A 17136-nucleotide genomic window follows, 5' to 3' on the forward strand; every position below is an offset into this window, starting at 1 on the left:
TCCCCAGCCCGATGCACACTCTACACGCAGGCCACTCTGACCTCTGACCCCGTGTTCCATGTGGCAGGAGGGCCCGCCCCGGGCCAGGCCCCAGGTCATGGCTGCTGGCTGTCTGTGGCGGAAGTCCTTGGTTGTTTCCTCTCCCCTCCTCCCGGCTCTGACCATTCTGTCTGTCTATCTCGTCTTGTCCTCAGTTTCAAAGCAATGTCATGAAGGGCTTCCTTTCCATGCCTAAAAGGAAACAATATGTTTTTGGAAAGAGGGGGTGTTGGAGCGGGTTCTGGGGCAACTTGGGGCCCTCGGTCTTGGGGCGATCAGAGGGTATCTCTGGATTGGCTGGCATCACAGCCAGTTGGGAGTCTCCCAAGCCTGGGTCACATTGGAGAGCCTGCCACCCGAGGCAGGCAGGGCCGGGCTGGGATGCGTCGGCCTGCTTTGGTGGAGACACCAGGGCCTGCAGTGGGCTGAACCGTATTGTTTCCCTTTGAGGCCAGTCCTGGTCCTCGTCCCCATCCATAGCTCATGCTTTTTGATTTGCATCTTTTTTTGCATGGACATGCCGAGTAGTGATAAGCAGGGTTTTCTGTTCTTTTGGGCGTCTCTGGTCAGACTCTTCTCTTTCAGATCCCGTGTCAGAGCATTAGGTTCAGGTGTGTCATTGCTGTGTCCTTTGAGCCCTAAAACCAAGGGCGTGACCAAGGTGTGCAGGGAGATCTAGCCCTGTGAAGAAGCGGCACGGTGGCCGCAGGGCAGGAGGTAAGCACACCCCGGTCTCTGTGCCTAGGTCCGTGCAAGACAGCGGCCAGGGCGGCCGGGAGAAGCTGGAGCTCGTCCTGTCGAACCTGCAGGCGGACGTCCTGGAGTTGCTGCTGGAGTTTGTCTACACGGGCTCCCTGGTCATCGACTCGGCCAACGCCAAGACACTGCTGGAGGCGGCCAGCAAGTTCCAGTTCCACACCTTCTGCAAAGTCTGCGTGTCCTTTCTCGGTGAGCCCAGGGGCCACATACGTCGCTTGAGGGGAAGAGTGCAGATGGGCAGAGAACTCCATAAACGGCAAGGACTGAGCGGGGAGGTCTGTGTGTGCACACCTGAAGCTCCCTCACATGTGGCTGGGTTTGGCAGGGCTGTGTTAAGATGGTGATTCGGATAACTACATGCAAAGGCTCTCTTTCCCTGGCATGGAATGAAGAGGACTCCGTGTCATTTCTCTGTAGGTGGGAGAGGCACACTGTGCCCTGCCAGGCCTTGTGGGAACAAATGGCACCATGAGGGCTGTGCCCGTGCTCTGTTTGTGGGGAGAGGCTGTGGCCCTGGCCTCACAGCCCTGTTCTCTAGACCCTGGACAAAGCAGCCCAAACTTGCCTTCCCTTTACCTTATTCATACCGGGGCCGCCCCAGATGTCTGCACAGGTCTAGACATCTGAACTGTCCCTTGAGTACCCAGATCTGCTGCCCAGGATGGGGACTGAGTGTCAGGAGCTCCCAGGGGGTCGCTGACCCGAACAACATGCTGCCTTTACACTTGATGCTGCCCCGCATGGGCGACGGCAAGGTGAGGGAGGGACAAAGACGAAAGCCCCCAAAGAAGCAGTGGCCTGGGGTGTGGAGTGCAGAGAGAAAGCCAGAGCCCAGCCTAGAGGTGGGGCAGATCCGTGAGGACAGAGGGGCACCAAGCAGTCTCGAGGTGCCGGGAACCACGATGGCGGTGAGGCTCGCGCACAGATGGGCCTCCAGGAACCCAGACACACCTAGGCTGGAAGAACCACTAGCATGAAGGGGAAAGAGTGTGAGGCCCTGGGAGGGACAGTATTGGGTAAACAGGATACGGAGATGGCTCCCACCCCAGACCTAGCCACTAAGCCCAGGAGAGCTGGCCAGATGGACCCCAGAGCCTAGCGAGCCAGATTGAGCGGGGCAGAAGCCTCTGCGAGAAGCTGGGAGGTGCGTGAGGGGCGCTACTGCTAACGAAGGAGTCTGGGACCACAGACATGCCTGGCACAACATAAAAGATGCTCTAAGCCTCAGTGCCACCCTCAACCTCCGCGACAGTGTGACTCCTGACCCCAGCCCAGGCCCAGGCTCTGAGCAGGGCTCTCGTGCTCCATGCCTCCCAGTCTCGGTCCTTCTGCCAGTACCTGCGCACACAGAGGGAAGCCCCCGGGAGTCAGCATGGAATGGGGTAGGGGAGAACCCAGGAGAAGGATCGCAGGCTCCAGACACCCAGGAAGGGGGCCTGCAGGGACTCTGGACGCTGCAGGCAGGGTCCCCAGGATGTGGGTTCAGAGAAGGATCTAGGGTGACAGCGATGGGAACAGGTGGTGACTGCTTCCAGGGCCCTTGGGTCAGTGGTCCTGTGTTCTCGCCCCCAGAGAAGCAGCTGACGGCCAGCAACTGCCTGGGCGTGCTGGCCATGGCCGAGGCCATGCAGTGCAGTGAGCTCTACCACATGGCCAAGGCCTTCGCGCTGCAGATCTTCCCTGAGGTGGCCGCCCAGGAGGAGATCCTCAGCATCTCCAAGGATGACTTCATCGCCTACGTCTCCAACGACAGCCTCAACACCAAGGCTGAGGAGCTGGTGTACGAGACGGTCATCAAGTGGATCAAGAAGGACCCCGCGACACGCACACAGGTGGGGCCTGCCCTGTCCCCGCCCCTTCTCTCTGGGTTTGGGGTCCCCCTGCGGCAATGGGGTCTGCAGCAAGGAGGAAGGAAGTGAACCTTCCTTGTCCTGCTCCCCCTGAGTGGCAGAGAGGTGAGAAACTAGTCACCAAAGGATCCTCAAGGGCTGGCATTCCACCCCAAAGGAAACCCAAGTCGGCCAAGAGCCGCAGCACCTGCACTCTGCAGGGAGAAGTGGGTCCCTGAGCCAGGGGGCTCTGGGGCTCCCAGGAACACGGACCCAGCTGGAGGAGCCCACACCTGCTCTGATTGTTGAGGGAACGGACAGCCCACAATGGACCAAATGGAAACCCCTGCACTCAGGAAGAGGGAGAGTGAGGTCCTGGGGGGACTGTGTTGGGTAAACAGCGGATACAGAGAGGGCTCCCACCCCAGACCTAGCCACTGAGCCCCGGAGAAAGGGGTCCTCAGATCAGGTGGAAGGCAGGGTTTCTTTTCAGAGGTAGGAAGTTAGATGGGGCAGCTGATAACAGTGACGGCCACAAGTCCCTATGACTCCTAGATCTGGGTCTCGGGCTCAAACCCTCTCCTGAGCTCCAGACCCCTCTGCTCAGTGGTCTTCTGGGCCTCTCCAGCAGAATGTCCCGCAGATCCATCTAAATCACCAAGCCGAAAGCCTGCACCTCTTCCTGTGTTCCTTATTTCAGCCATGCCTGGTCCCCAGAACTGAAGCCTAGCTTCCTCCCACTTCTCCCACAGCCATTTGGCTACACGCGTTCATTTCTGCCTCCTTCCTCCCCTTTAAGGGGATCGACTTCCCTCTCCCCATCGAGACCTTCCTCCTCTCGCCAGGATTACTGCAGCACCTCCTAAGTGGTTTCCCTGCCTCTGTCTTGCTCCCTCCAAATCCATTTTCCGCCCTCCAGCCTGAGCGGTCTCTCTAAAAGCACACTGAACATCTCATGCATCCGCTCAAACCCCTCGTCAGTTGCCTCATCGACTCCGCAGGGGAAACTGCAGTGCTTGTTGAGCATGAGCTGGCCTCCCCAGCCTCTCTCCTCTCACTTCTCCCTGTCTCCCTAAACGCCTCCTCAACAAAATCCTGTTACATCTCGTAAGAATAAACCCCATACAATTCTCCAGACACACCATCCTTTCACTCTCTGATGCCTCTACACAGGCTTCAAATGTCTGCCCTCCCCTCCACCTTGTGCCTGGCAGAAGTCTGCCCATTTTGTATGCCCCATCCAGATGCCATTCCCTCTGCAAAACCTCTTACTCCTGCACCCACTACAAACCCGCACTAGACCCTTCTCCTGCCCCTCGTGAATTTTTCATAGCAGATCCCCTCCCATTAAACTGTGTACCCCTTGAGGTCTGAGACTGGGTCACAGTGGTCCTTGCACCCTCAGTGATGAGCGTCATGCCTGGCCTATGGTGGTCTCCAGTTACTCATGGGATGAAACGAAAGTAGAGTGATGAGCAGAGTTTGTTAGGAGGGGAGATTCAAGTGAGCCTGTAAAACCGCCTCAGTGCAGGGTGACAGTTTGAGGCCATGGGACACCACTGAAAGAGTTTTCGGTGCTGGGGAGACACAGGCTCCCACGGCTGGGACTTGCAAGCTCAACAATCGCCATCTCCATGAAGCTTTCCTGGGTCCTCCCACCTGGTCCTGAGTCCTTGCCACACTCACAGCTCTTTAATAATCGTGTCTTCCTCATTTTAACCCCCCGCCCTTGCCCCCAGTGGCCTGATCTGCAGCAGGGGTCCACAGCCCCAGGTGGAGTGAGAGAATGGGGTGCTGGGGGGATGAACAGGTGTTCCCACTCCTACAGGGCTGGCTGCAGCCTGCCAGCCTCCCCTCCGCACCCCTGCGCTCCTGGCCCTCCCCTCCACACCTCCAGCTGACTAGACCTCCCTTTACCTCCGTCTAGGCTAGCAGAGTATCTACACTCCCAAGCCTAACACAACCTGGAATTATCCATTCTTGTGCAGCCCCACACCATTTCTTTCCTTCCGGGAGGTGGCTCTCTCTTGCTAGTCTAAGAAGATTCTGTCTCCTTTACCCTGCAGTACGCGGCTGAGCTCCTGGCCGTGGTCCGCCTCCCCTTCATCCACCCCAGCTACCTGCTCAATGTGGTTGACAATGAAGAGCTGATCAAGTCATCAGAAGCCTGCCGGGACCTGGTGAACGAGGCCAAACGCTACCATATGCTGCCCCACGCCCGCCAGGAGATGCAGACGCCCCGAACCCGGCCACGCCTCTCTGCAGGTATGAAGGGGCACGCCCCGAACCTCCCTAGAAGCAGTGTCTTGGGCTCAGTGGTCCCAGTGAGGTGCCAGGCACAGATGCCGACAGTCTTAGGGTGTGTCCCAAGGGTGCCCATCCATGTCCCTGCAGGTGTGGCTGAGGTCATCGTCTTGGTTGGGGGCCGTCAGATGGTGGGGATGACCCAGCGCTCACTGGTGGCCGTCACCTGCTGGAACCCACAGAACAACAAGTGGTACCCCTTGGCCTCGCTGCCCTTCTATGACCGCGAGTTCTTCAGTGTAGTGAGTGCCGGGGACAACATCTACCTCTCAGGTGAGGCCCCCCAGGGCTGGGGCGGGACCAGGCATGGGGGTCCCAAGGGGACTGCTCCCCACGTCAGGGCTGAGGAAGGCCGTGGCCCAGAAGTGTCTACTTTGCAGGTGAAGGCTTCCTCTGCCCCTGGGGCTGGGCCTGCCGACCCCGGGCCCCTCCTCACCCCGCCCGCTCTCTCTGCCTCCCACACTGCCTCCAGGTGGGATGGAATCAGGGGTGACGCTGGCTGATGTCTGGTGCTACATGTCCCTGCTTGATAACTGGAACCTCGTCTCCAGAATGACAGTCCCCCGCTGTCGACACAATAGCCTCGTCTACGATGGGAAGATTTACACCCTCGGGGGACTTGGCGTGGCGGGCAACGTGGACCACGTGGAGAGGTAATGAGGCCACGGTCAGGACAGGGGCATGCTCTATGCTCACCAAGAACTGAAATCACGTCACTGTACCTCCCGACACCCATTCAGTGGCGATGGAGCAGAGCCTGGACCATTCATATGGGCAGTCATCCCAGGCTCTCCAATCACAGCACCGGGGGGCAGCAGAGTGTGGGATACAAGCAGATGGGATGACATCTGTGTCACCTTTGCAGTCGCTGAGATGGGAGATGGGGCACTTCTGTCCCGACAACCCATTTAGGTGTCAGACAAGCTGGAGGCTCAAGATGCAGTTTCAGAAGGCCTGGGATGAGCCAGACCCTCCTGGCCAGGCAGTCAGGGAACACCCTGCATCAGGAGCACCAGCCTAGAGACTGCTGGGGATTCGGGCAAAGCTGGAAGCAATGTTTAAAATGCAGGTCATGCCGGTGGTGGTGCCTCCTTATCCTGCCAAGTGGGGGTCCCACACCAGGGAGCTCCCTTCCTCCGTCCAGCCACACACACCAAGACATCTGTTCGTAATACAGGGAAAGGCTACTGCATACAAACTAAGCAATTTAGGGAGAACATTCTTGCCAACCCTCTAGAACTTTCCAGAAGAAAAAATAAGCCAAAGGACCACGTGTGTGAACCTGCCCTCCGCTGGGAGTCCCAGCCTGGCTTCCTCCCAAGGCCATCGTGGAGGGTCAGATACAGGCATGAGGGGCGTGGGCTGAAGTGGGTGCTTCCGGGTGAGAATACAAAATCCTTTTCCCTTGAGCCAGGGAGACTGTTCTTACAGAGAACGGACGCCCGGTGGAAAAGCTCAGGAAGCTTCATCAGGCAGCAGAACGGAGGCTTAGTCCTGCTTTTGGAGAAACTAGTGCCTGGAGGGTAACCAGTCAGGCTGACCTGGCCCAAAGCACAACCCAGGGGAGACAGCTAGGATCACCAGAGCCCCTCCTGCACCTGAGCCCACCACCCCCACCGCCACGTGCCACCAGAAAGCACATCTTCCCGTGGGACATCATGTTGCCTATGAAGCCACACATACCCCTCAATTTGTATTTTTTCCCCCTTGGTGGCTAATTGGACACCTGACAAATGTTACAGCAAAGATGGTTGCAGAGTGAGACAGGCTCTGAATGCTCATTGTGGGCTTTTAACTCCCCCAAGTGGAGCCCAGAGAGGGCTCAGTAACAACATTTAATTGTCATATTGATCTGGCAATCATGGGCATTCCCGCGTGAAGATGAGGATATTAGCACAGTTGCTGGACCTGGGTTGGCCCCGGTGCTGGCAGCCTTCAGTGTGACCCACTGCCCAGCTATGCATACCCCAAGCATTCTGGAAGCATCCGCTTCCGATCATTCATCATCCAATAATAAACACATGAAAAATGAGACATTTTCTCTGTAGGAGTAAACTGAACTGGATCCGTCATTCTGTCTTGCTTTTGTCAGCTATTTTTAATCTCCTAAGACACTGATTACTCATTTTGCAAACTTATACTGTTGATAAATATAGGGATTTGTTCAAGGATCAAATGCACCAACTAAGCAGTGAGACAAGCTCCGCTCTTCCAGGGTCCTGGAGCACTTCTCCAAGACACAGGGGTTGCCTGTATGGGCCTTCCCTGGGGTCAAGGCCTTCCTTCTGGCTGTGAAAGTTCAGCGTGGGCACAGTGTGAGCAAGACCACCCTGGGAACCCCAAGAGATGAAGGACAAAAGGGTGCCCTGAAGGGCCCTGAGCCCTTCCTCAGCCCACCAGAGTCTGCCAACTGTCCTTGCAGGGGCAGGATGCAGGCTTGAAGACCCCTGGGCAGTGTGCGTGCAAGTGGGTTGGAGGGTGCAGGGGAAGGAACGCTCACTGCTTTCCAAGAAGTGTAGCTAGACCCCCTTCGGGTAAGTTGCTTTCTGTGGCACACAGTGGCAATGATGAGAATTCAGGGTGACAGGAAGGTCAGGGTAATGGGGACAGACACGAGGGTACTTTGTTCCTCAGGAAGCACTAATGGTACAAATGGCTATTATATTGATAATGAATGAGATATATGGTGCATTATAATTATATTACATTACGGTATTACAGGAATAGAGCAAGATTATATAATTATAGATTAAGACAACAGCGCAATAGACAAACCTGTATTATATCATTATATAAATAACCGGGTCTAATATTTTATAGCAATATATTGCAGTCGTTGTGGTTACTGGATAAATGATAGCAGAACGCCTCACTCGGCAGGGTCATTTGCATGTCATTAGCATATCCTCAAGCAGGAAGCTGACAGATTGAGCTGATGGGAGGGCTCACGGCTTGGCAATCAGCCACCTGGAATAACAAGCTCTCAGGAAATTCGCATTTGGTGCGATGTGCCATCATACTGAAAGACTGAGGACTAACAGCCATATAATCTTCCACTGTCTCCCAGCTCCTTCTGCAGGAGCTCTTTGGAGCCCTGCCATATTGGCTTAAAAAGCAGATATCTGAACTTCTGACACTGTCCAAGAAGACACTTACTCCATTGCATATAAGCCACATATCATTTGTCTGGGGCTTAATTGAATCTGCCCCGCTGCTGCCCTTTGAGACATTCCAGCCTCTTCTCAAATCCAAGCACACAACTGGACGTCACATTACCCTCGCTCAGAGGCAGATGCACGGGCTCTGGGAGGCCAGCTTCCTGGGGCTCTGGGCTGTGACTGTGTTATGACTGGTGTCCCAAGGAGGCTCACAGAAAGAAAGCAGGCCCCGTATGCCTCCCAGGAAAGATGTGCTGGGGACAGACCCCACCCTGGTGGCACAGCACGCCATGCCCAGGCCTCGCATTGTGTCCAGGCACTCACTGAACAGTGAGCAGCGTGGTGGGTGGTAGATGTGTCCCCTCCTGGGAGGGCCTAAGTATGGAGGCAACTGGAGTTGGGAGACCAGCCCCCAAGGAATCCAACAGAAACAATGAGGACCGATATTCCAGCTTCCCTGTGAAGCAAGACCTCAAATATCCCAGTGACCTGGCCAGGCTGCTGAACCCCAAGTCTGCTTTTCCCAGCAGCTGCCTCCTGTAGTCCTTTCTCCCCTGTCTTGTCTAGAGCTCTTGTTCTATCACTTCATCCTCTTCCTCTGCTGCTTTGTCCTGCACCCCACATCAGCAGATCTGTTCAACCCAACCGTTTGCCTTCTCGGCGCCCAGCCCTGGGGGCTGAATGCCAATGGAGGAATTCCCACCCCACAACACACTGGCCCCACCACACCGGAAGGGAAGGCCCCCATCCTCTACCGGGTCCTTCACACTGCGAGGCAGCCTTTCTGGGTTTCCCTCTTCAGCACTTTCTCCCACTCTCAAGAGTAGTTATTTCCTGTCTTGACCTCTCTCTTCAGAGATCTGACCCTACAGACTCCTCGACTACTTTGGTCAACTCTGACTCCTGCTTCATAGAGAAAATGGAGCCATCAGTCAAGAACTTGCTCACCTTCCTGCGGTCACTCCTACAAATACAGCTACACTAGTGCCATCCTTGACTTCCTCTCTCCTGTGCAAATGGACTCCACGTTCCCTCTGCACTTTGGGTTCCATTTGCATCCACCTCCTGGAAGCCTTCCATCATCAGCCCTCCCCTCTCTTTCATATACATTTAATCTTTCATTATCCAGTTGGACTCCTTCCTATTTTAGCATGTAAACACAATTAAACATTCCCCTTAAAAATTAAAACAAGACCCATTTTCTGCTGGCTCGTGAGATCTGGAATGTTAAAATTACAGGAACTCTGAGCCAGTTGTTAACCACAAAAATTTAACAATTTTTAATTATTAAAAATTATATACACAATATTAAAAGCAAAGGTAATCCATACTCAAAATTCATCACTTCCTAATTTTTTACTACATGTTACTACTCTCTTGGGCCTTGAGGTTATATATGCCTATTGCACCTCTCCAGGGAGGAGATTCCAGAGAATGGTGGCCACAGCACATCTCTTTCCAACTCCACGTTCAGCAACATCCCTATGGTAGCTTGAAATCAGCCAAGTGGGAGGAGTGACATCGCAGAAACCAGCAAACGCTACAAACCATGACGTTTTCCCTAGACAGACAGCTGGCTGTTAAACATTCATCAGCATTCCATTGACCCCTCTCAGCTCTGGATTCTTTTCTAGGTCCTACCTTCTGTGCTTCTTCACAGCTAAGTTTCTTCCAAAAGAAGTCTACACCCACGGTCTCCACTGACACAAATGGCTTCTGTACCTCTTGTTCTGGTTGAAGTGCCCTTGACTACAGAGCAGTGGCCTGCTGGAGATTCCATCCTCCATCCTTGTAGCCCTCGCCTTCGGGGGCACAGCCACTCGCTCCCTATTGGGGCCTTGGCTGCCCTCTGAGGATGCCTCTCAGCTCCCCTCTTAAAGGCTGCATTTCCCCAGTTTGTCCTCAGCCCCCATGCACTTCACATCTCCCCAGTGCACTCCTTACCTTCCATTTCTAGCTTTGTGCCAGAGATCCCACAGCTGAATATTTAATCCACACCCAAATATCTGACTGTCTGCTGCACATCTCCAATCCGTTGCCCACAAACACTGTAAACTTCCTGTGAAAAAAACTGAAATCACCCTCCTCCCTCAACCTCCCTGTCCCACCAGTAGTGTCACCATCCACCAAGCCAGACCCTGAACCATCCTTGGCAACTATCTCCTTTAGCGCCAGCATCTCATCAATGAGCAAACACACCCATTCCCCCCTCCTTCTGTTCTCCTGTCCTCATACTCTTTTGTCATTCCTTGGTCCAAGCCACTGTCGCATCTCACCAAATTTCTTGTGCAGACTAGTCCAACTAGTCTCCCCGCTTCTGACCTCTTCACTCCAGGACATACTCCACCCTGCAGACACAGTGATCTCTCTAGATGCCAAATTTGATCACATTAGTTCCCTGCTTAAAACCTTCAGGGCAGTCAGGTGCTGTGGCTCACATCTGTAATCCCAGCACTTTAGGAGGCCAAGGTGGGAGGATTGCTTAAGCTTAGGAGTTCAAGACCAGCCTGGGCAACATAGGGAGACCTCATCTCTACGACAAATCAAAAAATTAGCCAGGCATGATGGTGCACACCTGTAGTCCCGGCTACTCAGGAGGCTGAGGTGGGAGAATTGTTTAAGCCCAGAAGATCAAGGCTGCAGTGAGCCGTAATCATGCCACTGCATTCTAGCCTAGGCAACAGAGCAAGACCCTGTCTCAAACAAGCAAACCTTCACCTACTGCACTCTAGATAAAGCCCAACTCCCTTAGCTTTGCATTTTCATAGAGACGGGTTTTACCTGTGCCCACCTGAACAAGGCACTTGGATCCATGTAACTCTGCCTCCAAGTTTGGAAGGTCACATGGCTCTTTTTAACTACCCCCCACTTCCAGCCATTCCATACTACGGAAGCACCTTGACTGACGATGGGGTTATGTCCTGATAAACTTACTATAAGTTGAAAATATTCTAAGTCAAAAATGCATTTAATACACCCGCCCTACTGAACATCATAGTTCAGCCAGCTTACCTTAAACATGCTCTGAACACTTACATTAGCCTACAGCTGGGCAAAAGCATCTAACAGAAAGCTTATTTTATAATAAAATGTCAAATATCTCATTGATTTTATTGAATACTGCACATTACATCAAAATTGCAATCGTTTTGCACCATGATAAAGTCAAAAAATCCTAAGTCGGGGACTGTCTGCACTCTAAATTCTCCCAAAATGCCACCTTTGCCTACTGCTCTCCCTTCACCTGTAATGCTTTCCCTGTGCCCACTCAGTCCTGCTTCCCATCCACCTAGCTAGTAGCTTATTCACCCTTCAAGGCCCAGCCTGGGTATCGGCGCCTCCAGGAAGCTAATATGACCTATTGGAGCTGCTGGGTGCCCCCTGCCCTGTGCACCTTGGGTTTCTCACCTTCGGACCACTCAGCATCCTGCGTGTAATTGTTCTTTGTGTGTTTTATTTGGCTGCCTTCCCCACGAGGCCATAAGCACCTCAAGGGCAGGAATGGTGCTTCATCCAGCACGTTTCTCCAGTTTCCAGCCCAGGGCCTGGCTATAAAGCAAATGCTCAGTCCAGCATTGCGGAATGCAAGGGTAGGATTGAGCTGGATAGAGAGGAGGGGAGCACTGCGTGAGCAAAGGGATGGAGACAGGAATTCTGCGCAGATGCTGCCATAGGCAGAAAGCGCCCACTGATGTTCCAGAGGAAGGCCTAGAGGGCTAGTTTGGACCAGACCCCAGGAGGCCTTGAGTGTCTCATCGCAGTGCCCCCCACCGCTGTGTGATCTCAGGCTATGCTGGCCATGCTGAGGGCGAGGAGCAGATGGCAGTCTGCTGCCCTTGCTTGTGACCTCTGCCCCACACAAGGTCCATGTTGACCCTGGGCTCTTTTTCTCCTCTCCTGCAGGTACGACACCATCACCAACCAATGGGAGGCGGTGGCCCCTCTGCCCAAGGCAGTACACTCTGCTGCAGCCACAGTCTGTGGCGGCAAGATCTACGTGTTTGGTGGGGTGAACGAGGCAGGCCGAGCTGCTGGCGTCCTCCAGTCTTACGTTCCTCAGACCAACACGTGGAGCTTCATCGAGTCCCCAATGATTGGTGAGAACCAGTGGTGTCCTCAGCCCAGGGCCAGGGTCGCACCCCTGCCTTGCTGATGTGTTCAGTATCCCATGCCCAGAAGTCAGGCTAAGCCCAACAGCTCTGCAGACCCAGATCTAGAGGGTGGCAGGAGTTGCAGAGCCCCCAGCTCAGGTGTCTGGAGAAGGGCGAATGAGTCAAGGCTCCAGGTTCCCCTAGGCCCCGGACCCGTCCCCAGGCCAATCAGTCACTTGTTGGAAGTCTTTCCAGCTTCCTTCCCTGGAGGGTCTTCTGGGAAAGAAAAGGAGAGGGAAGTCCGAGACAAGCTGCCGTGACCTGCCTGCTCTGCTCTCCTCACAGACAACAAGTACGCCCCCGCTGTCACGCTCAATGGCTTCGTTTTCATCCTGGGCGGGGCTTATGCCAGAGCCACCACCATCTACGACCCTGAGAAAGGAAACATTAAAGCGGGCCCAAACATGAACCACTCTCGCCAGTTCTGCAGGTGAGAGGCTGCAGCACCTTGACTAGGGCTGGGACGGAGGAGCGGGAGGAGGAGGGGTGTGACCACAGTGATTTCCTGCCATTCAGTGACCATAGCAATTCCCAGGCCCAGAGCAGTGGCCCTCTCCCTCCAACCATAGGAGTGGGCGTTAGCCCAGACCAGTAGGGTGGAGCCCACGGTAGCCTCTGGTCCAGGAGCCCAACCCCGGGGCTCCAGCTGGCCCCAGCTCCAGCAGAAATGAACTATTTCCTGAAGGTATCAAGGCTACCCTGTTCTCAGTGAGAGGTGAGGTCAGCTTCCCCCAGGACCACCTGCCCCATCACAGACGGAAGGCAGTGCCAGGCCAGAGCTGCGTGATGCCCTACAGGGACAAGTGACTTCTTGGGGGAACACTCTGAGGACATGAATGATCCTGATGGCTTTGGGAGCTGTGATCGGGGCTCAGAGTCCCAAAGGCTGACTGGGCAAAAGCACACACAAACCCACCCCTGCAGGCAGAGAAGGTAGAGGGCTGAGTGTGGCTCAGTCCCCAGGCTTTCTGGCCCTGTGGCAGTGAGACACCAGTCCCTGCTCTTCCAGCCCCATCCTTTCCTGGACTAAGAGGAACAAGGAATAAAAAGGGGCCCCAAGGTCAGGTGCGGTGGCTCACACCTGTAATCCCAGCACTTTGGGAGGCCAGGCGGGTGGATCAGTTGAGATCAGGAGTTCGAGACCAGCTTGGCCAACATGGTAAAACCCCAACTCTACGAAAAATACAAAAATTTGCCAGGCGTGGTGGCATGTGCCTGTAATCCCAGCTTCTCGGGAGGCTGAGGCAGGAGAATCGCTTGAACCCGAGAGGCGGAGGTTGCAGTGAGCCAAGATCACGCCACAGCACTCCAGCCTGGGTGACAGGAAAAGACTCCATCTCAAAAAAAAGAAGGGGCCTCAGAAACCCCATTGTCAGGACTCCCATAGCAGATGCTTCCTGAAGACATCTTGTGCCTATGCAGAGGTAACTGCAGAATCTTCAGTGTGGGAATATCACGAAGTACTTAGAGTGTCCATTGTTTGTGTAGCATAGCTAGAAAAGATATAACCTACTACTCGCATGTCAGTGACCTTGGACGCATCCCTTCCCCTCTCTGGGGAAGTTCTATCTGTGAAACAGGCGGTTGGACCAGACAACTGCTAAGCTCCTGTTGGATTGAGATTTTACAATTCTTGAGCCATACTTCCATGTCACGTACCCTAATGGTGGCAGTGTGCAGAGCACAGTCTGACTACCCTGTCCACTGATGCAGACAACTGGAGCATTGCGCTCCACTTGGGAGGATGCCCGTACCTCCTCTGAGACTAGAAATAAATGGGAAAGGGCCAGGCACGGTGGCTCACGCCTGTAATCCCAGCACTTTGTGAGGCTGAGGTGAATGGATCACGAGGTCAGGAGTTCAAGACCAGCCTGACCAACATGGTGAAACCCCACCTCTACTAAAAATACAAAAATTAGTCGGGCATGGTGGCAGACACCTGTAATCCCAGCTACTCAGGAGGCTGAGGCAGGAGAATTGCTTGAACCCAGGAGGCGGAGGTTGCAGTGAGCTGAGATTGCACCACTGCACTCCAGCCTGGCGACAGAGTATGACTCCATCTCAAAAAAAAAAAAAAAGAATGGGAAAGACTTAACAGCAAATGGCAGAGTTAAGCTGGGTCTTGCAAGATAATCAGGTAATAGGTGCACCACAGAAGGAAAATATGAGGGCCACAGATGGCATGAACTAAGGGAGAGAAGACTGGAAGTTTCAGAGTCTGGTAAGAAGTCCAGACTGATGTGTTCTCTTTAAGAGATTTCAGAAACGGGTGGAGCCTTTGAAAAGGTATGTGTCCAATGTCGGAGAACAGCCAGGAAGAAATGGCCATTAGCTGAAATCAAAGAGCGTCACAGCTAGAAACAAGGATGTGGACGTCATTGCAAAGAAGTAGCTGAAATGCATTAAGGGAGTCAGTGCAGAGAGGGGCCAGATGCTGAGCCCTCATGATGAGAGGAGCTGACTGAGACAACAGGAGCAAGCCAGTGAGTGTCACATAGGGAAGGGGTCCAGGCACAGCCATCGGTTACCCTGCAGAGCATGCCCGGCCCTTGCAATCCTGGGTGGGCAACAGCACCAGGTCACACAGGAGCACCTTGGCAGGTGGAGCTCCCAGTCAAGTGGCTGACGTTCAATTCCAGCTGAGCTCCTTATTATTCTCTCTCGTCATTCTTGTGAGTCATGTTCCCAATTTGATTTGAGCAGTAGGAAGGCTGCGTGTGCCACACAAAAGAGTCTCCAGAAAGCCTCAGTGACCCGAGCTGAGTGCCCGCACAGAGATCTTTCGTCTCCCAGCCATGGTTAGTCACTCTGGCAGGGCAAGGAGGGAGCGCCTTCTGCCGCTCGCAGGGTGGCATAGCACGGCTTCCTGACTGGCCCTGGAGGACAGGTGTTTTTCTTATGCCAGCCCAGGTTAGAGGGCAAAGAAGGGCAGCAAGATCCCAGATGACTTCTGCAAAAGGCACAGGCAGCCTACAACAGGACACAACGTTGAGAACCTATGTCCAGGGCCAAGTTGGAAATGAAATGTCTAACTCTGTCCCCGCTTTCCTCCAACAGTGCCGTGGTGCTTGATGGCAAGATTTATGCAACTGGAGGCATTGTCAGCAGTGAAGGGCCCGCGCTGGGCAACATGGAGGCCTACGAGCCCACAACCAACACATGGACCCTCCTCCCCCACATGCCCTGCCCTGTGTTCAGACACGGCTGCGTCGTGATAAAGAAATACATTCAAAGCGGCTGACATCAGCAGAAAGCCCACGATAAGACTGTGGACAAGTCTGGTGAGGCAAGTGCCACGCAATGATAATTTTCCAGCGACACCAACAAGAGGCCAACAAAACACAATCAAGGAACTCACTGCGCTCAACATGTTGAATATTCTCTACGTTGAATGTAGAAAATCATCCTCGCCTTTGGATGAAATGGAGGCACCGCGCTTGGAGCCACAGGAACCACGATCCCGCCGCGGGGCTGGCTGCCTCCTGAGCAGGCGCCCGCCCTGAACAGGGGCGCTCGCTCTGCCAGGTGCAATAGAGTTTCACATATTTTTCAACTGGGAGAGAGAAGCTGTTTTTTCCTTCCTGCAGAGCAAGCTTGATCCCTAAACAACCATAGATCAGTTATCTTACAACAACATTAGGCATCAGGCTCTCCTGGAATAAGATCAAAGTGTCCTTATCACTTTGATTCCTACTTTTGTTTTTTAACCAATCTACACTTTCAGTGGCCGACAGAAAACAAGGGACAATACTGTGCATCACAAGGCCTAGGAGGCTGCTGGTCCCCACCAGGGCCGAAGAGAAGCCCAGCTGCCCACGCAGAGCCAGGGGTGGCAGCCGTGGGACAGCCGGGAACGGGGACAGCGGTCTGTCCTTCACAGGTTTTTTCTACTGTGTTTTTGCCGAAGAAGGACAAAGTGATTGCGCTAGCTTTCTCTTACCCAGTATGACTTATTTAGATTTCTGAGGCATTTTCTTGATAAACAAAAGGCTATTTTTAAGTACTGAGAGGAGGAGCAGGCCACAAGAGGGATAATGTTGTGGGAATTCCCAAAGCTCTTTGTAGGTAGTGCCAGAGGGGGGCTTTTGCTCTCATTTTTCTATGTGCAGAATAGAGGATCTCTCCTGGGGTGGGCGATGCCCCCATTTTATTTTTAGAAAAAGTAACTCCCAGACAGCCCCATAAAAGCTGTGCCCAAGGAAGAAGAGTCTGCTCTAGAAGGAGCCCGGTTCTGGCTCAGGACACCGGCCCAGCTCCCTCCATGAGGTCAAGCTGAGGACCCAGGCCAGTGGGAAGGGAAGGAGGGAGAATAAGCGTCTATAAAGCACAGGAGACTATTTTTGATATTCATAGCTATATATTAAGGCACCTGCCGCAAGAGCTCTCAGGATGGGGACAGCCTTCTTAGTGGAGCCACGGCAGCAAGGCCTGAGGGCATGAGCGGAACCACTCTTTTTGTCACATACGAACCTGAGAAAAGGGAAGCCAGGAGGGAGGTCACACCGTGGCTCAAAAGGGAAAGGCCTTCCCGCTTGTCCTTAGCCCCTCAAACCTCACACGGTCAACAGTTTTCATTCCAGGGCAGGAAGAATGCTGCCGCCACCGCCGCCACCACTACGCTGTTGAGTTGAAGTTGGTACCAAATACACATTTACCACTTTTATATCTGGGAAGTCAACTTGCCATCATTTCATGATAACAACCATTTATAAGAGAAAAAGACAGGACACGCTTTCCATCTTTCAGTATTTGATGACACAAAATTCCAGTTCTAACACTGGGCATCAACTTCTAGCACTACGAGTGTGGCTCCCACTTGGACAAGATACCGAGCTTCGTTATGCAGTTTTTAATATTATTTATTATTTTAAAAAGTAATAAGCACAAAACTACATA

General features: G+C 53.6%; 2 protein-coding genes across 2 annotated transcripts in view; one reads left to right on the forward strand and one right to left on the reverse strand.

The window, feature by feature from the left end:
- Positions 1 to 17124, forward strand: part of KLHL29 (kelch like family member 29) — a 325784-nt gene extending 308660 nt beyond the window's left edge. The window contains exons 7-14 of the mRNA XM_032172350.2: positions 785 to 987; positions 2371 to 2630; positions 4694 to 4892; positions 5022 to 5204; positions 5404 to 5584; positions 11993 to 12186; positions 12526 to 12670; positions 15298 to 17124. Of these exons, the coding sequence (XP_032028241.1) occupies positions 785 to 987; positions 2371 to 2630; positions 4694 to 4892; positions 5022 to 5204; positions 5404 to 5584; positions 11993 to 12186; positions 12526 to 12670; positions 15298 to 15481 (1549 nt within the window). The 3' untranslated portion in view covers positions 15482 to 17124. The remainder of the gene's footprint in view (positions 1 to 784; positions 988 to 2370; positions 2631 to 4693; positions 4893 to 5021; positions 5205 to 5403; positions 5585 to 11992; positions 12187 to 12525; positions 12671 to 15297) is intronic.
- The window catches only part of ATAD2B (ATPase family AAA domain containing 2B), a 234062-nt gene that overhangs the window by 1145 nt on the left and 215781 nt on the right, over positions 1 to 17136 (reverse strand). The window contains exon 28 of the transcript XR_009209482.1: positions 42 to 231. The gene's annotated coding sequence lies outside the window, so the exon portion shown is untranslated. The remainder of the gene's footprint in view (positions 1 to 41; positions 232 to 17136) is intronic.

This window comes from Hylobates moloch, unplaced genomic scaffold, assembly GCF_009828535.3.
Source record: "Hylobates moloch isolate HMO894 unplaced genomic scaffold, HMol_V3 SCAFFOLD_13, whole genome shotgun sequence".
NCBI classification, from domain to species: domain Eukaryota; kingdom Metazoa; phylum Chordata; class Mammalia; order Primates; family Hylobatidae; genus Hylobates; species Hylobates moloch.